The sequence below is a fragment of the Aureococcus anophagefferens genome (assembly GCF_000186865.1).
Source record: "Aureococcus anophagefferens unplaced genomic scaffold AURANscaffold_11, whole genome shotgun sequence".
NCBI classification, from domain to species: domain Eukaryota; class Pelagophyceae; order Pelagomonadales; family Pelagomonadaceae; genus Aureococcus; species Aureococcus anophagefferens.
Genome location: NW_008705571.1, coordinates 1,031,144 through 1,055,999, shown reverse-complemented (window position 1 = coordinate 1,055,999; position 24,856 = coordinate 1,031,144). Strand labels below are relative to the sequence as shown.

Below are 24,856 nucleotides of genomic sequence, written 5' to 3'. Positions count from 1 at the left end.
GCGCCGCCCCGGCCGCCCCCAAACCCCGCGCGCAACCTTCCCCCGCCGCCACACGCACGGAGAAACTCACCCACCCCCCCCCTCGCAGACGAAGGGTACGTCGTCTTTCGGCAAGCGCCACAGCAAGACGCACACGACGTGCCGGCGGTGCGGCAAGGTGTCGTTCCACATCCAGAAGAAGGTGTGCTCGTCCTGCGGCTACCCCGGCGCGAAGATGCGCCGATTCAACTGGAGCGAGAAGGGCCTCCGCCGCCGCACCCAGGGCACGGGCCGCATGCGCTACATGAAGTCGCTGCCGCGCCGATTCAAGAACGGCTTCCGCGAGGGCACGCAGGCGGCGCCCAAGGCGAAGGCGCGCTCCACGAACGCCTAAGCGGCGGCCGCGGCGCGCTCGCGCGTCGGCGCGCGGGGGCGCCCGCGACCGACGACGACGCGGGCGGGGACCGGGGCGCGGCCCGCCGCGCGAGACCATAACGAACCCCCATTCTTCCGAGACTTCCGTCTGTTGTTTTTTGGGGCAGTCGGAGCCGCGGCGACGCGTCCACGGCCGCAAAGGAGACCAGAACGAACCCCCATTCTTCCGAGACGAGACTTCCGTTTGTTTCAGTCGCGGAATGATCCCACGGTCGAGTCGGTGTTAGCTCGCGGCCGCGCCTCAGTGCTTCGCGTGGGTCTTGTAGGTGAGGAGGCTGCCGCCGACGGCGAGGAGCGAGCCCGCGGCGGCGACGGCGCCGCCGGCGGCCTTGTGGGCCGGCGGGAGCGCGGCGGACCGCGCCGCGGCGAGGCCCGGGACGACGTAGACCGCGGCGACGCCGAGCGTCGAGCCGAGGAGCTCGATGATGAGGCCGACGTCGTCCTCGGACGCTTTCGCGGCCGCGGCGCCGACGGCGGCGAGGAGCGCGACGTGCGTCGCGGCGCGCCGGTCGCGGCGCGCGACCCAGGCGGGCGCCGCGCCGTCGAGCGCGACCTTGAGCCCCGCGAACATGAGCGGGAACCCGGAGAGGATCGCGACGCCCGTGCCCAGGCGCGCGAGCGCCGCGCCGCCCGTGTCCCCAAAGTTGTTGAGCACGTTCGGCAGCGCGGCGCCGCCGAAGGCCGCGACGCCGCCGAAGAGCGTGCACCCGAAGACGACCGCCGTCGCGAGCGCGCCCGCGCCCGCGGACTTGGCGTAGGTCCGCGGCGACCGCTCCGCCGGCTCGAGCTCCTGGTAGTACTGGAGCGCGTTGTAGTGGCAGAGGAACGCGACGACGAGCCTGGGGGGGGGGGGGGGTTTCGGGGTCACGAACGCGGCGCGTCGTATAAAAGGGGACGCGGCGTCGCCGCGCGTGTTCGCGAGGACGGCCGTGCCGGCGCCGACGCGGAGCGCGGGCACGGGCAGCGCCGCCGCGGCGCCGGCGCGCGCGAGGAAGACCGACGTGTAGGCCACGCCCGCGAGCCCCGCGTAGGACGAGTACTTGAGCACGCTGAGGTCGTCGCCGAGGCAGAGCGGCGACAGCGGCGCGACGAGCAGCGCCGCGAGCACCGCCGCGCGCGACGCCGCGAAGCCCGCGCGCGCCGCCAGGGCGTGGAAGAGGTCCGCGGCGAAGGCCTGCGTTCGGAAGGGGGGTCGGGCGTCGCGCTCGCCCCTCTCGTTCGGACGCGGGACGCGATGCCGCGTAGAAGACGCAGCAGCCGCCGCAGAGCACGGCGACGCCGCCGTCGACGCAGCGCGCGCCGGGCAGCCGCGCGAGGCGCCAGAGCGTGGACAGCGCCGGCGCGGGCGACCCGCCCGCGGCCTCGGACACGCGCGCCGCGAGGAAGAGCGTGTACGTCGAGGCTGCGCCGAAGGTCGCGAGGAGTGCGACCGCGGGCACCCAGCCCGTGCCGCCGCCGGCCGCCGCGGCCCAGGCGAGGGGCAGCATGCCGTGCGGCGTCAAATCCGCGACGATGACCGCCGCGAGCTCGCGCGCCGAGAGGTGGTCGTGCTCCGAGTGCGGCCGCGCCGGCGGCAGGCTCGCGGCGGCCTCCGCCGCCGCCGCGAGCGCCGCGGCGTCCGCCCCGGCCGCGGCCCGCGCGGCGTCCGCGGCCGCGTCGAAGTCCTGCGGCGGCGCCGCCGGCGCCGCGCTCGCGGTCTCCGCCGGCGTCGCGCTCGCGGTCTCCGCCGGCGTCGCGCTCGCCGCGGCTTGCGTCAGCGTCCCGCCCGCGCCGGCCTCCACCGGCGTCGCGCTCGCCGCGGTTTGCGCGTCGGGCGCATCGCTTGCGGCGTCCACGGCCGCGTCGGGCGCCGCGGCCGCCGCGCCCGGCTCCGCGGCCTGGCCGTCCGAGCCGCCGCGGCGGACCGTTTTCTGCGGCCGGAGCAACTTGAGCTGGCGGCGCTTCGACGCGATGGTATTGCCGAGCGCGCCATGGAGCAGCAGCAAGCAGGCGACAGCGACAGATCCTGGAGCCATGCTGGACCAGGCCGGCTCGAGCTCTCCGGCAAATCACGACTTCATCGTTGTTTGACGTTGGTACGACCGCCCCGTCGCGCGGCGCGTGCGAGCCGCGCCGTGGATGCCGTAGCATGCGTCGCTACGGCGACTGCGGAGTAGCCTCGACTCCGGCACACGGCCTGCGACAACGACAGAAAGCCCTGCGTCTCTGGCATCGTCGTCCACGACCTTCTTTGAGGTCAAATCGCTGCAAAAAAAAAGCACAGAGCTGCGTACGCGTAGCTCCCGCCGCGAACAACGCATGGTTCAAGGGGCGATGATTACCAGCTGCGCGTAAGTGCGTGGGTTAGGTTGGCGACATATTAGACTTGATGTTGCACCCAAGAACTTGCATATACGGAAGACAGCTCGCTCGTTGCGTGAACTCCTCTCGTCGCCGCCGCTGCACACCGCGCCAAGATGGCCATGAAGCTCGCAATTCTGCTCGCCTCGGTCGCCTCCGTGCACGCGTTCCAGAGCCCGGCGGTGTCGACGCTCGCGCGCGGCGCCGGCGGCCTGCGGTCGCCCCTGCCTTCCACGCCCGTCGCGGCGCGCCAGCAGACGAAGCTCGGCGTCGCCGCCACCGCGGACGACGCCGAAAAGAGGGCCTGGTTCAAGGAGAACTTCCCGCGCACGACCAAGCTCGCCAAGGGGCTCAAGAGCCCCGAGGTGAAGAAGGTCGTGCCGCTCGCGATCATCTTCTTCTGCATCCTCTTCAACTACACGATCCTGCGCGACACGAAGGACGTGCTCGTCGTCACGGCGCCCAAGTCCGGCGCCGAGATCATCCCGTTCCTCAAGACCTACGTGAACCTGCCCGGCGCGATCGCGTTCACGATCCTCTACTCGTCGCTGAGCAACCGGTTCTCGCAGCCGCAGCTCTTCCGGGGCGTCATCGGCACGTTCCTCACCTTCTTCGCGTCCTTCGCCTTCCTCCTCTACCCGAACATCGGGGTCCTGCACCCCAACGGCCTCTGCGACGCCATGCAGGGCTTCCTGCCCGCGTCGTTCGCCGCGCCCATCGCGATCTTGCGCAACTGGACCTTCTCCATGTTCTACCTCATGGCCGAGCTCTGGGGCTCCGTCGTCGCGTCCCTCCTCTTCTGGGGCTTCGCCAACTCCGTCGTCTCCGTCAAGGAGGCGAAGAAGTACTACCCGCTGTTCGGCCTCTTCGCGAACATCGCCCTCGTCTTCTCGGGCCAGTTCGTGCGCCTCGTGTCCAAGCTGCGCGTGGGCGCGACGGGCGCCGACGCCTGGGGCTTGTCGCTCCAGCTCCTCATGGGCGGCGTCTGCGCGTCCGGCGGCGTGCTCCTCGGCGCGTACGAGTACATGCAGCGCAAGGTCGTCACGGACCCCGAGTGCGTCGACCCGTCGACGCTCAAGAAGGCCAAGGTCAAGACGAAGATGTCCATGGGCGAGAGCGCCAAGTACCTCGCCCAGTCCAAGTACATCCGCGACCTCGCGACGCTGGTCATCGGCTACGGCATGGCGATCAACATCGTCGAGGTCACGTGGAAGGCGAACCTCAAGAAGCAGTTCCCGGACCCGGCGGCCTACAGCGCCTTCATGGGCGGCTTCTCGTCGTCGACGGGCGTCGTGACCTTCTTCATGATGCTCGTGGGCCAGCAGGTGCTCAAGCGCTTCGGCTGGGGCATCGCGGCGGCCGTCACGCCCGTGACCTTGCTCGCGACGGGCGTCACGTTCTTCTCCCTCGTGCTCGCCCCGGGCTTCTGGCAGCCCGTCGCGGCGAAGCTGGGGACGACGCCCCTGATGATGGCCGTCTTCGTCGGCGCGGCGCAGAACATCGCGTCCAAGTCGACGAAGTACAGCCTCTTCGACCCGTGCAAGGAGATGGCCTACATCCCGCTCGACGCGGAGCAGAAGACCAAGGGCAAGGCCGCCGTCGACGTCATCGGCAACCCCCTCGGCAAGTCCGGCGGCGCCCTCTACCAGCAGGGCCTGATCCTCAGCCTCGGCTCGCTCGCCGCGTCCACGCCGTACCTCGCGGGGAGCCTCTTCCTGATCATCGCCTTCTGGCTCAAATCCGCCAAATCCCTCGCCGGCCAGTTCGACAGGAAGATGGAGGAGGTCGACCAGGAATAGCGCCGCCCGCATCGCCCCCTCCGCCGTCGCCCGCTCCCCCCGCCCCCCGCCCCTCGCCGACGGGCGGCCCCGCCGCCGCCCCTCGCCCCCCACCGCTCGCGCCGGGCCTTTGTTAATTTGAAAAAAACAGCCCGCGACTTAGGCCGGCAGCGTCCCCCCGCGCGACTTGAGCAGGAGGTCCCAGAGGTCCTCGCGGGCCGCGGAGAGGCCGAGCGACTCCCGGTCGTCGCCGCCGGCCGCGAGGGCCGTGGCGATGTTGTCGCCGAGGGCCAGCGAGTCGCGGCTCGCGACGGCCTCGTCGACGGCGTCCGCGTCGACGGCGTCGTCGCCCTCGCGGACGACGCGCCGGAGCGCGTCGATGATGACGGGGCTCGACGGCGTCGGCGGCGGCTCGCGCGCGGGCTCGCCGCGCGCCGCGGGCCGCCAGGGCATGCGCACGACGGGCTGGCTCCGCGCGACCGTGAGCGACGCGGGCCGCCGCGGGCCCGGCGGCCGCGCGAGGCGCCGCGCGCCCTCGAACTCGTCGTCGGACGCGCCGAGGGACTCGGCCGAGACGCCGAGCGCGCCGCGCCGCGACGCGAGCCGCGCCGCGTAGGCCAGGGACCGCCGCCACTCGTCGGCCTCGCGGCTCGTCGGCGCGCGGAGCACGACGGCGCGCGTCGCGCCCGCGTCGTCGACGAGGCCCCGGAGCTCGAGCGTCCGCCGCCGCTCGTCGGGCGACGCGCCCGGCGCGCGCGCCTCGCCGACGGCCGCGGCCGGCGAGAAGCGCAGCGGCGGCCGCCCGCGGCGCTCGCCCGCGTCGGCGTAGTAGCGGATCGCGCCACCGCGGACGTCCAGAACGAACCAGCGCCGCCGCCAGCTCGGCCGGCCGCCCCGGAGGCCGCCGGGCCGCGACCGCTTGAGCAGCGCGCCCCGCGTCCGCAGCGCGTCGCCCAGCGCCCGCGGGCCGACCCACCACGCGTCGCGCGGCGCCGGCGGCGCGTCCGCGAGGCCGTCGCCGGCCGCGGGCGACGGCGCGGGCCGGTCCGCGAGCACGTGGCGAGACGCGACGTAGGCCAAAAGTTTCGCGGCGACGTCGCGGCGCCTAGGGAACGATTGGTCTTCGTTTCCCCGGTCGACATCTCTCGGAAAATCGTCGCGGCCGCAGGACGCCGCCCGGCGCCGGGCGCGCTTCGCCGGCTTCTGGGCGTCCAAGGTCTCCTTGAGAAAAGGCGTCAGGAAGTCGACGGCCAGGATGTGGACGACCTCGGCCTGGAGCGCGTCGAACGCGTCCGGCTGGGGCGCGGCGCCGCCCGCGGCGCGCTGGAGCGCCGCGTGGCGCGCCGCGTCGCTGACGTTGACCTCCCGCGGCGCGCCGCGGGCGACGAAGGTCGCCGCGATGGACGCCGCGACGGCCGCGGCCTCGCGGCCGCCGCAGCGGCGGTAGCGCTCGACGCGGAGGTAGAACTCGACGAGCTCGTAGGCGAAGCGCTCGCGCACGAAGGCGGCGAACTGGGCCGCGACGGCGTCGACGTCGTCCGGCGCCGCGCTCCCGTCGTCGTGCTGGAGGAGCACCTCGGATCGGAGCAGGTCGTGGATCGTGAGCCGGCCCTGCCGCGGCAGCCGCGACCGGCGCCGCAGCGACTCGGCCGACGCGGCGGTCAACGGCGCCTCGGCGCCCGACTTCGCGGGCCGCCGCGCCGTCGCCCAGGAGAGGAGCGACCCCGCGAGGCTCGGCGTCGGCGCCGCGGTCGTCGGCGGCGCGGCCCTGGGGCCGATCTTACAATCCTCGTCGGGCCCGCGCCGCAGCATCTCGCTGAAGCGCACGGAGTCCTCCTCCGACGACCGCGCCTCGGGCGTCGCCGCAGGCGGCGGCGGCGGCGGCAGGGAGGCAGCCGCGTCGGCGGATGCCTCCATGATGGCCCAGCCCCAGGCAATCCCGGGCCAATCGTGACGGCACCAGACGTGAACTTGAAGTGATTGCAGGCAACGCGATCGGTGTGGCAGCTCTGGTCACCACTCGCATCGTCGCACGTCGCATAAACGAGCCACAAAGCATGTCCTCGCTCGTGCTCATAGCCCCGGCTCTGGCGACCTTCGCGTCCGTCGCGCCGCCCTGCTACCTGGGCCTCCTCGGGTCGTCGCTCGAGGCCTACGACGAGTTCAAGGCGGGCTACGAGCACGCGCTGCCGCCCTGGGGCGGCGTGCTCAAGGGCCTGGGCGCGGCGTGCCTCTTCGTCGGCCACTTCACGCTCGCCGCGTACAAGGACCGCCTCGCGCGCTGCGACTTCTGCTACCTCGTCGGCGCCGCCTGCCTCAACGTGCTCTTCGGCGGCGCGTGCCTCGCGGCGACGGGCCACATGTACGAGGCGCCGGGCATGGAGTTCGCCATGCTCGCGGGCGTGCTGCTCTTCCTCTGCTTCGCCGACATGGCCTCGGCGGTGACGCGGGCGACGCGCTACATGGTCGTCGGCGCCATCTGCTGCGGTCTAGGCGGCTCGTGCTCGCTCGTCTGGGTCGCGATGGATCCCGCGAACCGGCCGACGGCGGCCATGACGGCGTCCTGCTGCTTCTTCGCCGCGAACGCGACCGTGCTCGTCGCCCTGCACCGCGCGGCGACGGGGAGCCGCGTCGGCCAGCTGCTCAAGGTCTGCGGCTCGCTCGGCCTCTTCTCGGGCAACTGCGTCGGCCTCGGCTACCACAAGACGGGCACCGCGGGCGGCGTGCTGGGCACGGAGGTCGCCGCCAAGCTCTTCGCCGGCGACGCGGCGACGCAGGGCGCCGTGCTCCTCGCGAGCGCCGCCGCGTCCTACGCGCTCCTCGCGATCGCGACGGCGCCCGCGCCCGCGCCCGCGCCCGCGCCAAAGGCCAAGAAGGAGTAGGCGCGCCGTAAAACTTAAACTTACCCGAGCCCCGCGCTCCCCGCGAGGACGAGCTGCTCCGAGTTCGGGAGGCGCACGAGGCTCTTCGGCGGGCCGACGTGGCGCGCGAGCGGCGTGGCCACGGCGCCCTGCGAGACGCCGTCGAGGATGACGGACGCGCCGTCGAGGACGCCGACGACGGGCTTGACGGCGACGCCGGCGATGCCCTTGGCGACGCCCTTGAAGAAGCCCAGCGCGCCGTCGCGCTGCGCGCCCTCGACGGGCTTCGTGAAGATGCCGCCGACGCCGTCCGCGACGCCGCCGACGATGGCCGCGGCGCCGCCGAAGACGCCCGACGCCGCCGCGCCGGCGGCGCCGTACTGCTCCGCGTGGGCGCTCGCCTGGTCCCGGTGGTTCCGCCGCCGCGCCTCGCGCTCGCGGAGGAAGTCCGCGTCGCCGCTCAGGAGCGACACGTTCTGCGAGATGGCCTGCGAGACGCCCGACACCGACGACCCGACGCCGCCGACGACGGACGCCGCGAGGCCCGTCGTGCCCGAGTAGACGCCCTGGGCGAAGGCCTTGGGCGACTGGACGACGCCGCGCGCGGGCGCGTAGAAGAATTCTTTCACGCCGTTGCCGATCGTGCCCACCAAGTTCGCCGGCTGGCCCAGGGACGCCAGCGACCCGACGACCTTGTGCAACTGGAAGACGAGCGTCGTCGCGTAGTGGCGCCCGATCTTCCGCGCGAGGTCGTGGGGCTCCTCGACCGCGTTCTCGACGGCGAACGACTTGAGCCGCACCTCCGCGCGGTCCAACTCCGCGAGGTTCGACACGACCGCGAGCGTCGAGAACGCGTTCTCGTCGTCGTCGTCGTCGTCCGGCCCGCCCGGCGCCGGCGGCGCGAAGCTCACGGTCAGCGCCACGGGGTGCAGCACGAGCGCCTCGACGACGCCGCGCGGCCGCAGCGCGACGGCGCGCTCGTCCGCGACGTCCTTCGGGTCCTTCGCCGCGTCCACGAGGTTCTGCGCCCAGGCCTCCGGGTCGTCGTCGACGTGCGCGTCCGCGTGGAGCGCGTCGCCCACGGCGTCCGCGGCCAGCTTTAATTTCGACAGCGAGTTCGCGTCGCCGAAGACCTCGACGGGCAACGCCCTCGCGGCCAGATACTTGAGCGTCGGCGTCGTCCCCGCGTGCGTGTTGTACACGGCCGCGACCTCGACCATGTCCGGCGTCGCCGCGTCGTCGTCGAGGCCCACGAGGGAGCTCGTCTGCCGCGCGAGCCGCGCGACGCGGTCCTCCTGCGTGCCGTTCACGAGCGCGGGCCACCTCGCGTCCGCGCAGTGGTTGTCGACCTGGAACGTCTTCACGCGCGCCTCGAACTCGTCGGCGTCGCCCGACCGCGCCATCTTCAGGCGCACGGCGCGCAGGTGCGCGCACGCGAGCTCGGACCGCGCCGCGCCGCGGCCGTGGACGACGTGGACCGCGCAGCCGCCGAGCGTCGCCGTGAAGGTCTGCGTGCCTTGCGCCTCCGGCTCCGGGTTTTCCGGCTCGTCGAAGAAGGCGCCCGCGTCGCCGAAGCGGACGACGCGCGACCCGTCGGCGACCGTCGCGGAGCTCTCGACGACCCCTCTCAACACCTCGCGGCCCGCGGCGTTGACCGCGTCGGCGTCGACGTCGCCGCCCGTCGGCGCGCCGGGCAGGTCCGGGAACTGGACCGTGAGGACGCGCTTCGACGCCGCGTCGGCCCAGCCGAAGGGCCGCTCGGCCCCCGGGAGCACGTCGCCGAGCGGCCGGGCGCCGTGGTAGAGCGCGAGGCGATGCTTCGAGTCGTTCTTCGCGAGGAACAGGGGCCGGTGCCCCAGGCGATCCACGCAGACCCGCACGGTCACGGCCTCGAAGGGCGGCCGGTGCGTCGACTCGCTGACGCGGACCTCGACGCGCGCGACCGTCGCGAGGTCCCGTAAGAGTAACGCGTGGCCGCCCAGGTTGTCGATGGCCAAGGACCCGCAGCTCCAGCAGACGTCGCCGTCGTCTTGTAACACCCCAAACTCCAACACCTTGGGCCGGTCGGCGTCGGGCCAGTGCCAGGGCTTCGCGCGGTCGCCGCGGCGCTCGAGGCCGAGCCACCCCTCGCGGGAGCCGCCGGCCTGCCGCGCGACGATCGTCGCCTCGTCGTCGACGTTCCAGAGCGCGAAGCGCGGGGCGAGCTCCACGGCGAGGCCCGCGCCCGCGCCGAAGACGCCTTTGAGGGTGACGGGCCGCGCCTCGAGCTCGAAGCGCCGCGCGCCGTCCCTCAAATCGACGGGGAAGCGCGCCGCGCCGACGACGTAGCGCGCGCTCCAGGCCCCGCCCGAGCCCGCGGCGAGGTGGCCGTCGTAGGAGTGGAGCAGGGCCTGGTGCGACACGTCGGGGTCGAGCCAGTCGTAGCCCGGCCAGCCGTCGTAGGCCCAGGACCCCGCGGCCGCGTCCTCGGGCGACACCGCCGACGCGCGCCGCTTCGACGCGGGCCGGCCCAGGAAGACGAGGTACATGGACTTCTCCTCGTTGTAGCCCAGGTCGCAGGTGTCGCCGGGCGCCAGGGAGTGCTTCCACACGGCGAAGGACCGCAGGTCCGGCGCCTGCTCGAGCGACAGCGCGTGGCGCCGCTTCTCGACGACGACCGCGCCCGCGTCCGTCGCGCGCGCGAACCGCTCCACGAGCCACCGCGGCGGCTTCGCGGCGCGCGCGTCCAGCGCCACGTAGACGTCTAAACCCCGGCTCCCGGCCTCGAGCGTCAGGTAGCGCCCCGGCGGCGCGGCGACGGAGCCCTGGCCCTTGAGCGCGCGGCCGAGGCCGCCGAAGACCTTCTCCGCCGCGTTGCCCGCCATCTGCGTCGGGTTCCGCTCCGCGTGCTGCGTCGGGAGGTAGAGCGCGGCGTCCAGCGGCGGCGGCAGCGCGTGGAACGTGTAGAGCGTCTCGTCCGCGTAGGCCGCCGCCGGCGGCCGCTCGAGGATCTCGTGCTTCCGGGTCGACGCGACGCGCGCGGACGCGACGAAGGGCGCGAGCGCCTCGGGCACGGCCACGAAGTGGCGGCCGTCGGCCACCAAGGCCGACGCGCGCCGCACGGACTTTTTTTTGAGCAGGCGGCCCCGCAGCGACGCCGCGTCGGGCCGCGGCCGCCCGGGCGCCGCGGCGAGGTCGAGCCCGAGCCCCGTCTTGTCCACGGCCCAGAGCGGGCTCTCGAGGATGATTGCCAGGCCTAGACCCCGGTGCCGCTTCTCGCAGCGCACGCCGACCGTCGCGTGGCGCTCGCCGTCGTCGCCCAGCAGGACGTCGTGGACGCCGCGCGACGTCGCCGACGGCCGGTCGCCGGCCCGGCGCGGGCAGTTCCTGGGCACGATCTTCGCGTCGCAGCGGCCCTTGAACGCGCCCACCCGGAGCGACACCCAGACGCCGCCGGACACGTCCACGTCCACGACGGCGCCCCGGCCGCCCGGGGCCACGCGGACGCGCGACTCGCCGCGCGACCCGACCTGGAGCGTCACGAGGACGCCGCAGGGCAGCCGGTTCTCCACGGTCACGGGCGGGTGCAGCGTCACGACGGCCTCGCCGTTTCCGCTCGCCGCGCCGACGACGGCGACGGCCGCCTCGCCCGGGCGCTTCGAGATCACCAAGCGCTTCTTCCGCGCGCCCTGGCCGCCGCCGCCGCCCCACGCGCGCAGCGGCTCGCCGCCGCCGTACTCGAAGCCGTCGTCCGCGCGCCGGAAGAAGAGCGCCGCGCCGTCCTCCGCGAGGCGCAGGGGCAGCGGCGTCTCCGCGCCGCCGCCCGGCGCCTCCGCGGGCGCCTGGGGCGCGTCGGACCGCGCGACGTCGAACGCGCAGGGCAGGAAGTTGCGGACGACGACGCGGCTCCGCAGGACGCCCGAGACGACGCCCGACCGCTCGTCGAAGGCGACGACCCACATGAGGCCGCCGCCGACGGCGACGTGGCAGGGCGCCGACGCGACGAGGCCCGAAAAGTCCAGGCCCTCGCCGCGGACGTCGACCGCCGCCGGCAGGTCCATCGACGCCGCGTCGCCGCGGCCGCCCTCGCGGCCCAGGGCGACGGCGCCCCGCGGCGGGAAGGGCCGCCAGGCGCCCGTCGCCGGCCGGATCTCCAGGGCCTTCAACGTCTCGTTGCGGACGCGGAGCGCGGGCTCGTCGCGCCGCGCGATCAGCGACGCTCCGCCGTCGGCCCTGGACGTGACGGTCTTGACGAGCTGCGTCTCGAGCTCCAGGAGCCGCGCGACGAAGGACGTCGACAGCGTGGCGTCTAACACGTCGTCGGACGCCAGGTCGACGGTCAGCGAGTCGAGGCCGCCCGTCGCGTCGTCCAGGGCCGCGTCGAGGCGGCACCGGAGCGCGTACGTCTCGAGGAGCGGCTCGAACCTCAGGCAGTCGGGGTTGAAGCATTTCGCCGTGAGCTCCAGGGACGCCCCGCCCTCGAGCGCCGTCGTCGGCCCCCGGAGCGACGCGTCGACGTGGCGCAGCGTCGCGTCCAACAGAGGCACCGCGGGCCCGCGCGAGTCGTCGACGAGGACGACGCGGCAGCCGACGAGGTGCGCCTCGTAGCGCGCGGTGACGACGCGCCCCGCCGCGGGCTTCGCCGCCGCCGCCGCCGTCGTCTCCGCGACGCCCTCCTCCGCCGTTGCCGCCGGCCCGCCGTCGTTGAGCGCCCCGCGGAGCACCGCGCAGACGGAGATCACATCGCGGTACGACGCGCGGACGTCGACGTCGCTCACGTGCGCGTCGACCTTCGAGTCGTACATGATCTCGCCGTCGAACTGCTTCTCCAGGCGGAACGACACCGTCGTCGGCGCCACGAGCCGGTGGAGCGCCGCGCCGAGGCCGTCCTCCGCGAGCGACGCGGCGAGGTGGTGCACCGCGGCGGACGTGACGACCTCCGCGTGCCGGCCCCGCGTCCGGTTCGAGTAGGTGTAGCCCGCGCCGAAGCGCATGGCGAGGGCCCGCGTCGTCTGCGCTCCCGCGTCCTCGAGCAATAAAACCTCGGCGGCCCGCAGCTCGACCTGGACGACGAGCTCCGACTCCGCGGCGTCGTCCACAGCCGCGGCCGCGGGCGCCGCGGCCGCCTCGTCGGCGCGGCCCGACGCAAACACATAGACCAGCGCGTCCTTGAGCTCCAGCACCGCGCTCAGGCCCGCGGCGATGGGCTCGCGGTGGAGCTGGACCGTCACGGGGTGCGCGGACGCGGACACGCTCTTGTGGCCGTCCTCGTCGCGGTAGTCCACGGCCAGCAGCAGGTCGTCGGCGGGCAGCTCCACGAGGGCGTCGCCCGACGACATGGCGAGCAGCGCGTCGAGGGCTCGTCCGCTCTCGTCGTCGCCGGACGCCCAGGGCACGACCATCTCGCGGAACGCGCGGCCCTCGCTCGACGGCCGCGCGTCCGTCAATCGCAGGTTCGCGAGGCGCACGGCGGCGTCGGCGACGACGCCCGCGCTCGTCCAGACGACGGCGCCGCCCGTCACCGCCGCGGCCGCGACGTCGACGCCCCCGTCCGTGAGCACGATCGCGACCTCGCCGAGGCGCAGCGCGACGCGGAGCGCGCGCGGCTCCTCCGCCGCCGCCGGCGACGCCGCCTTGTCCTCGACGGGCGGCGGCGCCGGCCCGCCAAAGGCCTCGAGGCCCCGCTGGACGCCGTCCCAGAAGGGCTTGAGGGGCCTCAAGTTCTCGCCGGACGTCGCGAGCTTGACGGACGCGAACGCGACCTCGCAGTCCGTGTGGAACGACTGGAAGCCGTCCTCGAAGCCGTCGAAGGTGCGCAACGAGAAGGCGACGAGCGAGTCGCGCACGTCCAGGTTCTGGGACCGCGCCGTCGGCAGCGCCCTGAACGCGCGGCCCGCGGCCGCCGCCGCGGCCTCGGACGCCGCGTCGCCGAACGACTCCAGCAGCACGGCGCCCGACGCCGCCTCCGTCAGCGACAGCTCGCGCAGCGTCGCGTCCAGCTCCAGGCCGCCGGCGTCGAAGGTGCGGAACGACGCGGCGACGCCGCGCGCCGCGAGGCAGTAGACGCGGTCGCCGTCGTCGGTCAGCACGACGATCTCGAGGTTCGCGACGGCCGCGCGCACGTCCAGCGTCGCGAGGCGCGTCGCCGACGGCTTGACCATGTCGTCCTCGAGCGTCTCCAGCACGTCGAGCACGTCCCGCTCCAGCGCGGCCTCGGCCTCGGCGACCTCGTCGCCGCCCGCGCCGCCGAGCGCCGCGGCGACCTCGAGGAGCGCCGTCGCGTCCGCCGGCGCGAGCGTCAGCGCGAGGTCGCCCGTGAGGGCGAGGTCGATATCCAGGGGCGCGCCGTCGAAGACGTCGACGGCCGCCTTGAGCCCGAACGGCGCGACGACGTCGCGGCCGGCGCCGGCGGCGGACGCGAAGAGCTGGAGCGTCGCGTTCCGCAGATCCAGATCCCAGCGCTGGCCCACGTCGGCCATGGCGCCGCCGAGGGCGCACGTGCCCATGTCGACGACGACGCGGCCCCGGTCCTCGGCCCAGCTCCGGGGGACGACGAGCGCGGGCGCGCCGACGTTCGCCTTGAGGGTGAAGCTCTTCGGCGCGCCGGCGAACTCGTCCGCGCGCGACGCCGCCGTCGACACGTCGCGCTTCGCCAGCGCCTCCGTCGCCGCCTCGAGCAGCGCGTCCTTGGCCGCCGCCGTGGCCGTCGCGAGGTCGTCGTCCTTGAAGACGTCCGTCACGAAGGCCTCGAGGAAGCCGTCGATCCAGGGCCGGTGGTAGGCGAAGCCGTAGGCGTCGCAGTCCAGGGTCGCGACGATGGGGGAGAGCTCGCCGGCCTTGGTCCGCGCGACCTCGAGCTTCACGGGCCAGTCCGACGCCGTGCCGCGCGGCGCGACCACGAAGCCGCCGGGCACGCCGCTCCGCGCGAGCGCGCCCGTCAGGTCCGCGAAGCCGAACTCCGTGAGCTTCGCGTCGACGTGGAGGCTCTCGAAGTCCGCCGTCGCCGTCGCGGCGATCTCCGCGGCGACGGCGAGCTCGCCGACGGGGCCCGCGGGCCCCACGAGCGCGACGCGCGCGCCCGTCAGCGCGCGCAGCCGCAGGATCTCGAAGCCCCGCGGCGCCGCCGCCGCCTCGTCGTCGACGTGGAAGAGCGCCTCGAGGTCCTCGTGGCGCACGTCGTCGTCGTCGTCCGCGACGTCCGACGTCGACCGCGACCCCCAGCGCCACCACTTCTTCGACCGCTCCGTGGCGTCGCTGCGCTTGCGCTCGCGGCGCCGCGCGAGGAGCGACCGCTGGCGCCAGAGGCAGAGCACCTCGAAGGGCGCCTGCCGCTCGACGGCGCGCCGCTCGTCGCGATCGGCGGCGGCCTCGCCGTCCGACGCGGCCTCGAAGAGCGCCGTGTAGCGGTCCCGCTCGCGGATCGCCCCGAAGTGGCGGAGGGCCTCGCGCTGGCGCGCCCGCTCCGCGTAGCGCGGGCAGGCGAGGCGCAGCGCGTAGGTCCACCAGGCCCGCGCGCACGCCCCCCGCGCGACGGGCCGCGCGCGATCCCCGAGCACGGCCTTGGGGTGGAGGTGCGCGAGCTGCCGCTGGCGCGCCAGCAGGTCCGCCCGCTTGAAAAAGGCGAGCAGCTTCTTCGCGCTCGCGGCCTTGAGCGTGAACGCCGCGCCCGCGTCTCCGCCGACCTCGAGGCCGACGTCGTACTGCGGGAACCCGTCCTTGAAGGCCTCGTTGCGCGTGAGCCGCAGGGCGCCGTCCAGGGGTGCGAGGACCCAATTCGCCGGCGCCCCGGAGCCCTCCCGCGGGATCTTGCCCTGCAGGAACGCCTCCGGGTCGTCGCCCGCGCCTGCGTTCGCGTCGTCCCAGTAGCACGCGACGCCCTGCAGCGACACCAAATTCCGCAGGAGCGCGTCGCCGCTGCGCTCGACGAAGGCCGCGGCCCAGGACGCGTCGGCCGCGCGCGCGACGAAGGACCGGAGCACGAAGCCGCACGCGAAGTCGCCGCCGTCCTCGAGGCGGACGTGCGCGTCCTCGACGGAGACCTCCAAATTGTCCACGATCTTCGCGACGAATTTCTCGTAGTACTTGCCGCCCTTGGCGCCGTCGTCGCCCGCGTCGAGCTTCGCGAGGAAGGCCGCGTCCGCGGCCTCGAGCCGCGCCGCGAGCGCGTCGCCGAGCTCCTTCGCGAGATCCGCGCTGTCCGCCGGCGACGCCTCGGGCGCGGCGAGGACGCTGACGCCCCTGATGAAAATGCGCACGGGCTGGGACCCGAGCGCGGTCCAGGGGATGGACACGGAGAGCCGCGCGACCTTGCCGAAGACGATCCGCACCGGCAGCCCGAGCTTCCGCGCGGCCTCGACGTTGACCTCGAGGTTGTCGAGCTCGATCTTCCCGCTCCAGAGGCCCACCTTGAGCTTGTCCGCCGTGAAGCCCACGATGAGGTCGCCGATGACGCCCTGGAGCGCGTTGAAGAGCACGGTCTTCACGGACATGGTGTTGCCCAAGCCCGGCTGGACGTGCGCCGACCGCCGCTGGCGCCGAGGGATCCACGCGCTCTCTCAAAGTCGCGCAATTCCTGCGCGCGCGCGGTCCGGCAACGCGAGCACCGCACGGAGCTGCGCGGCCGCAGTGGTAGAATCCTCTGCCACAGACGCCGGTGCTGCGAAAGCGATTCCGGAGAGGGCTCATTGACATCACCTTACCGCAAAGGTGGCCTTGCTCGGACGGCTCACGACTTCGTCGCCTCGATGGTGAGCTGGAGCATGCGGCCGATGAGGGGCCGGCGCTTGATGAGCTCCTCGACGTCGGCGACGGTGAAGCGGGCGTCGCCGAGGTCGTCGTCGTCGACGAGGAGCGTCACGGGCTTCTCCTCCTCGTCCTCCTCGTTTTCGCCGTCGCCCGGCGTGCGCTTCGACGTGAGGAGCGTCTCGAGCACGGTCTGCGCCTCCGCGCGCGCGTCGCCGCGCGGCGAGTCGGTGGCCTCGCCGTAGGCGCGGTAGCCGTCGCGCGCCCAGACCTGCTTGAAGCGCTTCGTGAACTTGTCCGCGCGCATGATGAGGTCGCTCCGGAGGTACTTGGACGAGTCGGCCCGCTCGTGCTTGACGCCGTCGGCCTCGCGGCCGATGCGGTTCTTGTAGAGGAAGAGGAGCAGCGCCTTGACCTTCTCCGCGACGGGCACCGCCGGCGGCGCGGCCGCGCCGTAGACGAGCGCGCAGCGCACGAGCGTCTCCCAGAAGCCGTCGAAGTGGAGGCGCCGCTGGCGCCAGCCCTTGCGGCAGCCCGCGGCGTCGCCGACGGACGCGCGCGCGGACTGGGACGCCGACGCCGCGCCGTCGACGTCGTCGAGCGTCACGCACGCGAGGTACGCGTCCGCGACGTCGACGGCGCTGAGCAGCGAGCCGCCCGCGAGCCCGAAGTCGCGCGCGAAGCGCCCAAAGTCCTCCCAGTGGAGCGCGACGTGGGCGCTGCGGCGCTTGAGGCGCTCGTAGCGCGCGCGGTCGCCCGCGCCGTGCAGCGTCCGCGTCGCCGCGCGCTCGTCGCTGCCGAGCGTGTACTCGGACCAGTCCGGCGCGGACTGGGCGTCGACGGCCTCGGTCTTCGCCTGGGACCGCGCCGCGTAGAAGGCGAAGAGCTCGAAGAGCTCGTCCTCGAACGCGTCGCGGATCTCGAGGACGTCCGCGTCGTCGAGCGCGCCGCCCAGCTCCGCGGGCACGCGGCGGCTCGCGAGGGGCAGCACGCACTCCATGAGCAGGCGCTCGAAGGCCTCCTCCCGCGACCGCGACCGCTGGGACGCGGCCACGTAGGTCCCGCTCCGGGGCTTCCCCCGCTCCTCGAGCGCGGCGAGCTCGGTCATCGCGCGGTCGCGGTCCGAGCCCTCGACGGGGAAGAGGCGCTCGGCGAAGAGGACGAGGGCGTTGAGGAACTCGCGAAACGTGAGGCCCCGCCAGGCGCCCTCGGCGTGGCTCAGGCCGCTGCCGCCGCGCGCGCCGCGCGACCGGTAGACCTCGCGCTCCGCGCCGAACGCGTCGCTGTCGCCGAGCGCCTGCTTCACGGCGCCCTGCCGCGCGCGGTCGACGCTGCGCCGCCGGAGCGCCGCGCAGGCCACCTCGACCTGGCGCTCGCTGATCGCGTTGCCGTGCACGGCCTTGCTGTACATCTGGCAGTCCTTGCAGAGGCGGCTCAGGGCCGCGGCCGTGAGCCGCTCCGGGTCCGACGCGTTGCCGCGGATCGTGTAGAACGTGAAGACGAGCCAGAGCTGGCCCTCGATGGACGCGGCCGACTCCGCCATCGGCGCCGGCGCGATCGGCAGGCTGCCGACACAACTGTGTGGTTCGAGTTTTAGCGCCGCGGAGCAAGCTGCCCAAGTTGCAGCTGCCTTTTTTTTCACTCGGGCGCGCTCTTTGTCCGAGCTTATGAGACCCACGATCCCCGCGGCGCACGACGGCCGGCTCGACGCCGTAGTACGATGAGCATTTTTTGGGTCGCGGCTTCTCACGGCGATTGCGCGCGGCTGCGCGCGCTCCTCGCAGAGGGACGGGAAGTGAACGCGCGTAGCCCTTTGGCAGGAGATTATGGAATGACACCCTTGCATTTCGCGGCAGACGGTCGCGAAGCTGATGCGGTGGCGCTCCTGCTCGAACACGGCGCTGATGTGGATTTGAGAAGTACTGGCAATGGAAGCGCGGGGTGGACTCCGCTGCACATGGCAGCAATACATACTGTTTGCCCACGCTGCATCGCGCTCTTGCTCGCCGCGGACGCTGATGCCAACGTTCACGAAAGACACAAACTCTACATCTCCATTGATCATGTTGGCGCTGGCCGCGAGGCCGATGGAAAAGAAGATAGCCTGCGCCCAGCTCCTGATCCAAGCTGGTGCACGCGTCAACGATGCAAACGATGATGGTGAAACGCCAATCTGGGCCGCCGTCCGATTAGGCCACTGGAAACTAGCAAAACTATTGCTCCGCGCTGGTGCCGTGATTCCGAATCACTGGCCCGCCGGTTTTTCTTACAGCGAATGGAATCGGAGCGAATCCACTCGCCGCCTCGTCGACCAGGTCAAAGCCCGCGGCGGCTGGCGGGAGCACGCGCGCGCGCACAAGCGCGTCCTCGTCGGCCTCGTGACCAAGTGCAAGCCCGGCTTCCCCGACGACGCCGCGGGCCTCGTCGTCGAGTTCTGGTGCCCCCCCGGCGGCTTCTGACTAAAGTGTGACTCATCGGAACAGGGCTAGCAATATGCGCTCGTTGAAGGGAAACATTTGATGCTCTCAGGCTGAATTCTACGCGCCTCCGCAGTGATTCTTCTATAGGCTGGGCGGGGCGCGGGGGGCGGCGGGGCATATGGCGGGGAGCCCCCGCCCTAGATGTCGAGGAGGAGCCGCGCGGGGTCCTCGATCTTGTTGGCGACGCTCTTGAGGAAGGTGACGGCCTCGCGGCCGTCGATCATGCGGTGGTCGTAGGTGAGGGCGAGGTACATCATCGGCCGCGCGACGACGGACCCGTCCTTGGCGACGACCGCGCGCATCTTCGTCGCGTGCATGCCGAGGATCGCGGACTGGGGCGGGTTGATGATGGGCGTGCCCATGAGGGAGCCGAAGACGCCGCCGTTGGAGATGGTGAAGGTGCCGCCGGCCATGTCCTCGAGCGCGAGCGCGCCCGCGCGCGCCTTCGCGCCGAACGCGCCGATCGTCTTCTCGACGTCCGCGAACGACATGGCCTCCGTGTTCCGCAGCACGGGCACGACGAGGCCGTTGGGCGACGCCACGGCCACGGACACGTCGCAGTAGTCGCGGTAGACGATCTCCTTGGCGTCGTCGTCGATGTACGCGTTGACCGCGGGGATCTCGATCAACGCTTTCGTGGAAGCCGCGACGAACGCGGACATGAAGCCGAGCTTGACGCCGTGGACCTTCTCGAACTCGTCCTTGTGGGCCTTGCGGAGCTCCATGAGGGCGCCCATGTCGCACTCCTGGAACGTCGTGAGGCACGCGGCCGTGTTCTGCGCCTCCTTGAGCCGCTCGGCGATGCGCTGCCGCATGCGGTTCATCTTCACGCGCGTCTCGCCGCGGCTCCCCGCGGCCTTGGGCGGCTCCGGCATCGCCGGCGCCGGCGTCGGCGCGGGCACGGGGGCCGCCGCGGGCGCCGGCGCCGCGGGCGCCTCCGCCGCGGGCGCCGCGGGCGCCGCGGCCGCCGGCGCGGCCGCGGCCGGCGCGGCCGCCGCGACCTCGACGCTCGTGTCGATCTTGAAGAGCGGCGCGCCGACCTCGACGACGTCGTCGAGCTCCGCGAGGAGCTCCGTGACCGCGCCGCTCACGGGCGCGCGGACCTCGACGGACACCTTGTCCGTCTCGATCATGACGACGATGTCGTCGACCGCGACGGTGTCGCCGACTTCCACGCTCCACTCCGCCACCGTGCCCTCGGTGATGGAGTCGCCCATGGACGGCACGGGCACGTCCTCGACGGAGAAGCACCGCGCCGCCACGGCGCGCGGCGCCAGCGCGCCCGGCCGCCGCGCCGCCCAGGTTGTTGCGCGCGGGAGCGCCGCGCTGAGGGAGCGCACCGGCGCCACCCGGCGCGCCGCGAGGCGCGGCGCGGCGGCGCGCGCCAGTCGTGCGAGCAGCATGGGGACGGGGGGTTGGCGTGTGTCGGCGGCTGGCGCAGCACGCTGGGCAACAGGCGGAGCAGCACCAATCGATCTCGCCTTCCTATTCTCAGTTCAGCGAGTTGGCAAGGCACTCGGTGTTGCAGCTCAATCAGCACGCGGCTCCGACAATTTCGTCGGCACGTTTGCGGGCGCGTCCGGAGCGCCGTGATGGGGAATAGCAATATGCTCCCCGAGAAGTTGGACGAGGAGACGGCGCGCGCGCCGCGTCCGCGCCGCTTGACGCCGCCGCGCTGGCGAAATTGGTGCCGCGCTGCGGTGCCGACGGCCCCCGGGGGCTGCCCCTCGACCGGCTCGAAAAGAATGGAACGCTGCCCGGTGCGCTCGAAACCCGCATCCCCCGCAGGTGAAGCGCGTCGCGGGGAAGCACTACGACAGCAACGACTTCGAGTCCATGTCGGCGCAGACGCCGGGCTACATCTCGCGGGCGCAGCTCATGGAGGCCGCGGCGAAACGCGGCATGGGCTTCTCGCTGAGGCAAAACAGCAGCAAGAAGTTCGGCTTCGACGCGTACGACCCGCCGGACGAGAAGAAGGGCGGCGACTTCGACGACGACGACTGCAAGGAGGCGAAGTGACGCCGCCCCTCCCCGCGCGCGTCGCGCTGTGCTTTATGTGATGTGGTTTTTACGACGGGGCCTTGCGGTTGGCGCTCGCGAGGATGCTCGTCGCGAGGAGCTTCGCGCCGCGGAGGCCGAGGTCCTTCTCCGTGACGAGCCGCACGGGGATGTCGTCGAGGAACGGCGACACGCGGCCGCGGTCCCGGTAGGCGGCCATGAACGGGCCGTCGTCGCGGAAGAGCCGCCGGTTGTTCTCGTCGACGCAGACGCCGCCGGCGAGGAAGAGGCCCGACGTCGGGTTCCACTTGAGCGCCGCGTTGCCCGCCTCGTTGCCCAAAAGGCTCGCGAAGATGTCCATGGCCCGCGCGCAGACGTCGCAGCGGCCCTCCGCCGCGGCCGCGCCGATGACGCGCGCGCCCTGGCCGACGGCGTCGGCCTCCGCGACCTCCGCGGCGACGCCGGGGTCCGCGGCGCGCCGCTCGGCGAGGAACGCGTAGACGTGCGCGACGCCCGGCCCGGAGCAGACGCGCTCGACGCTCACGCGGCCGCCGCCCGTGACGCGCGCCTTGAGCCAGGCGAGCAGATCCGCCTCCTCGTCGTCGCGCGGCGCGAGGTCGACGTGGCCGCCCTCCGTCGGCCACGCCGTGTAGCCCAGGCCCTCGGCGCCGAGGTTCGGCGTCAGGTAGACCTCGCCGAGGCCCGTGCCCGCGCCGAGGCACGCCATGGGCCCGTCGCCGTCCGCGTCTCCGGGGGCGAGGTCGACACTGTCCCGGGGGTCGAGGCTCAGCAGGCCGTAGCCCGCGCCGAGGAAGTCGTTGACGAGCACGACCTTGGCGGCGCCCTTGGGGAGCGCCGCGTCGAGCGCCGCGCCGTCGATGCGCCAGAGCGCGTCGCGGTTCGTGAGCTGGCACGCGTTGTTCTTCACGACGCCGGCGACGGCGAGGCAGACGACGGCGAGGTGGGCGTCCGCGAGCGCCTCGTCGCGGAAGAACTGGGCGACGACGGCGTCGAAGGACGCGAAGCGCGCGTTCTCGTAGCGCCGCTCGCTCACGAGTTTCCCCGACGCCGCCGCCGCCGCGCAGCCCGTGCCGTCGAACGCGCATTCCGCGACCTCGGACCGCGCCATCTCGTGCAGCTGCAGGCGCGAGTTCGTGCCGCCGACGTCGCCGATGAGCAAAAGGTCGCTGGCGCGCCGCGGCGCGACGCGCACGACGCGGACGCGCGGCGGCGGCGCGAAGCTCGAGGCCAAGAGCGGGAGCAGGGTGAGCATCGCTGCACGGATCATGATTTTGCGGGTCGTCGCGCGCTCGAATCCTCGCAAATCCTGTGGATCATAACCGGTCGGCCATTTCAATGTCGGTACAACGTCAACTACAAGCTGCGTCGCGCCGAGGCCTGCGCCGGAAGTTGCGCCGGCTTAGCGCCCGAAGAGCTGATACCAGGCGACGCTGATGCATTGAGCGCTCACGCCGGAGACGGCCAAGGCCGCGAGGAGCGGCAAACGGCGCCCCGTCATCCGTCAAGGCGGGAGGCAGCTCCCATCGGTCGGGGCATGCCAGCCCACCGAAAGAGAAAGATTCGGCTCGTTACTGAAGTCAAATGGATTCTTGAGATTCATCATTGCCCTCTAGTGCGTTGACTTCATCATCGGCGTATGGCTCGCTCCCGTTCCCCTCGAGCTCGAGCTCCCCGGCCCGGACGGACGCCAGTCGGGCGCGCATCCCTTCAATAGCGAGTCCAACATCCCTTACAAGTTATCCCAATTCTTAGATCATCTCGTAGTCCTCGTCCTCGTCGTCGTCCTCGTCGTCGTCGTCCTCGTCGTCGCCGTCGCCGTCGTCGACGTGCCAGGACGCGTCGCCGTCGTCGGAGATGTCGACGGTCTGGGGGATGTGCTCCTCGGCGTCGGCCTCCATCTTCGCGCGGGCCTCGCGCTCGCGCTCGGCGCGGGCCTCGGCTTTGTCCCTGGCGGCCTGGGCCTTGGCGGCCTTCGTCGGCGGCTTCGTCGGCGTCCTCGCGGGCCGCGGCGTCGGCCGGGGGCTCGGGCGCCGCGTCGGCCGCGGGCTCGGCGCGCCCGCCTTGGAGAACTTGGGCGCCTTGGGCAGGCCCGTGAGGCCGAGCCGGAGGAACGCGAGGTCGTCGGCCGCGGCCGCGGTCATGCCGTCGACCCACGCGCCGACGGCCTCGGCGCCGAAGTCGCCGCCGCGGAAGGCCTTGGCGCCGAGGAGCGGCGGCTTGGACGACGCGGCGAGGGGGCGCTTCGCCGCGAGCGCCCTCAGGGATCGCGCCGTCGGCGCGGCGCCGAAGAGCGCGTGCTCCGCGAGCGCGAGCGCCGCGGCGCCGTAGGAGAGGTAGACGCCGGAGCTCCGGAAGACGAGCGTCTCCGCCGCGTCGCCGGCGCCGGCCCAGTCGCGCGGCGCCAGGCGCTTCGCCTCGAAGTTGCGGTCCGCGTCGTCGGCGCTCTTCGCGAGGACGTCGCCGGCGCCGCACGCGGACGCGTCGAAGGCCGCGTCGTCCCGCTTGGCCGCGGGCAGCTTGGCCGCGGCGGCGGCCAGGGCCGCCTTCTCGTTGGCGTTGAGGCGCCGCAGGTAGAGCGCCGTCGCCGCGCCGCCGGGGAGCGCCTTGGCGAGCGAGAACGACCCGAGCGTTTTCGCGTCCGCGACGACGACGCGGAGCGTGCGCCGGGTCCGCGCGAGCTTCGCCGCGGCCTGCTTGAAGCCCCGCAGGGCCGCGGCGTCGCTGCGGGACCCGTTGACGAAGACGGCGAGGCAGTGGCGCTTCTCGGCGCACTTGGCTTTGAAATCCGCGGCCGCGGCGAGCGTCGTCGGCCGCGGCGGCGCGCCCGCGTCCGCGACGTGCTTCGCCAGCCGCCGGTGGTCGGGCGTCGCCGTCTGGCCGTCGACGACGGCGTACTCCTCGACGGCGACGGCGCGCGCCTCGCCGTTGGCGGCGACGAAGAGCAGCGGGTACCCCTCGGGCGGCTTCGCGATGCCGAGGCGCGCGCGCGTCGACTTGCCGCTCGGCAGCTTCGCGTCGCACTTGAGCGTCGCGCCGCTGCAGGCCTTGGCCGCGTCGGCGTCGTCCATGGCCCGCTCCAGCAGGGACTGGCCCGTGCCCTTGTCGTCGGCGTCCGTGCAGGCGACGACCCAGCAGGCGCCGCCGTAGAGCACGCTCTTCATTTTGTCCGCGTCGCGCGCGGACAGCGACGTCAGCGACGCGCCGGAGGCCGAGCCGACCAGCAGCGCGGTTACAATGGCGAGGCGCCGCCTCAAGCGGCCCGACTCGCGAGGCATCATCGCGCCACGCGGAGAGCAAGCAAGCGGCTCGGTTGCCAAAGGTTGCCTTCACGATGCTGCTCGAGCCGATGGGCAGCGATGGCATGCGCAGCGACGCGTGCGAACATAACTGGAAACACACGACGATGTTGCAACCCCTATCGACATACAAGGTTCGGAATCTGAAGCCCCCCTGCCGCGTCGCGGGAGATGTTAGCGCGCGGCGCCGCCGCCGCCGTCGAGGTCCCGCTCCATGGCCGCCCACGCGGTCCGCGCCTCGGGCGCGACGTAGGAGAGCCAGACGGCCGCGCAGGCCTCCGCGCCGCCGGGCGCCGTATGCGACGAGCAGAGGGAGAAGCGCGCGAAGCAGCCCGAGGAGAAGATCTCCGTCGTCGACGTGTAGTTGGCGAAGTAGGCGTCGCCGCAGCCGCGCGCGTGGGGGCAGACGAAGAGCTCGCGCTTCATGCGCGCGGCGTTGGGGTCGAGGCGGCAGTCGCCGGAGACGTGGCCGCTCGGCGTCATGGCGACGCCGCGGGACCGCCAGTCCCGGGCCGCGTCCGCGCCGATGCGCCAGGGCTTGAGCTCGCCCGTGAAGTGGAGGACCTTGGCCGCGGCCGCGAGGGGCGCGACGAAGGGGTGGAACTTCTTCTTGAAGACGCCGACCCGATAGACGTGGCGCGCGAGCGCGTCGCCCTGGGCCGCCGACCCCCGCGCGTTCGCCTCGTACTCGACGTAGGACATGTCGACGCGGCCGAGGCCGCGGACGTTCCACTCGAGGGGCAGCTTCGCGTAGCGCCCGCCGAGCGCCAGCAGGAACGGCGGCTGCGAGACGCCGCCGCGCCAGAGCCGCGCGTGCGACTTGACGTAGGCCGACACGAGCTCCTCGATGGTCCGCGTGAGCCCGAGCTCGCGCCACCTCCTCGGGTCGAAGAGGACGACGCCCCGGTTGAAGACGCACGTGCCGTTGTGCACGCGCGCGCCCGCGG

General features: G+C 73.1%; 6 protein-coding genes across 6 annotated transcripts in view; 2 read left to right on the top strand and 4 right to left on the bottom strand.

Annotated features, from left to right (window-relative positions):
• Positions 1–91: 91 nt before the first annotated feature.
• On the top strand, positions 92–373 carry AURANDRAFT_27266 (hypothetical protein; the record flags this gene model as incomplete). The annotated part of the gene is made up of 1 exon (XM_009039455.1): positions 92–373. A coding segment is annotated over one exon (282 nt), but the record flags the coding sequence as incomplete, so codon positions are not given.
• A 282-nt stretch (positions 374–655) lies between these two features.
• Positions 656–2,429, bottom strand: AURANDRAFT_64757 (hypothetical protein; the record flags this gene model as incomplete). Its single annotated transcript, XM_009039384.1, has 3 exons — positions 656–1,253; positions 1,287–1,588; positions 1,665–2,429. The coding sequence occupies 3 exons, from the start codon at positions 2,427–2,429 to the stop codon at positions 656–658; spliced, it is 1,665 nt and encodes a 554-aa protein (XP_009037632.1).
• Positions 2,430–2,876: 447 nt separating this feature from the next.
• On the top strand, positions 2,877–4,553 carry AURANDRAFT_27252 (hypothetical protein; the record flags this gene model as incomplete). Its single annotated transcript, XM_009039456.1, has 1 exon — positions 2,877–4,553. One exon carries the CDS (start codon positions 2,877–2,879, stop codon positions 4,551–4,553), a length of 1,677 nt encoding a protein of 558 aa, XP_009037704.1.
• A 138-nt stretch (positions 4,554–4,691) lies between these two features.
• AURANDRAFT_64756 (hypothetical protein) lies at positions 4,692–17,657 on the bottom strand (the record flags this gene model as incomplete). Its single annotated transcript, XM_009039383.1, has 4 exons — positions 4,692–5,637; positions 5,704–6,300; positions 7,439–15,922; positions 16,102–17,657. 4 exons carry the CDS (start codon positions 17,655–17,657, stop codon positions 4,692–4,694), a joined length of 11,583 nt encoding a protein of 3,860 aa, XP_009037631.1.
• Positions 17,658–18,640: 983 nt separating this feature from the next.
• AURANDRAFT_71782 (hypothetical protein) lies at positions 18,641–21,865 on the bottom strand (the record flags this gene model as incomplete). Its single annotated transcript, XM_009039382.1, has 2 exons — positions 18,641–19,920; positions 20,667–21,865. 2 exons carry the CDS (start codon positions 21,863–21,865, stop codon positions 18,732–18,734), a joined length of 2,388 nt encoding a protein of 795 aa, XP_009037630.1.
• A 496-nt stretch (positions 21,866–22,361) lies between these two features.
• The window catches only part of AURANDRAFT_64754 (hypothetical protein), a gene marked incomplete at both ends in the record, with an annotated part of 5,351 nt that continues 2,856 nt past the window's right edge, over positions 22,362–24,856 (bottom strand). The window contains 2 exons of the mRNA XM_009039381.1: positions 22,362–23,862; positions 24,136–24,786. Coding sequence (XP_009037629.1) covers positions 22,362–23,862; positions 24,136–24,786 — 2,152 coding nt within the window. The remainder of the gene's footprint in view (positions 23,863–24,135; positions 24,787–24,856) is intronic.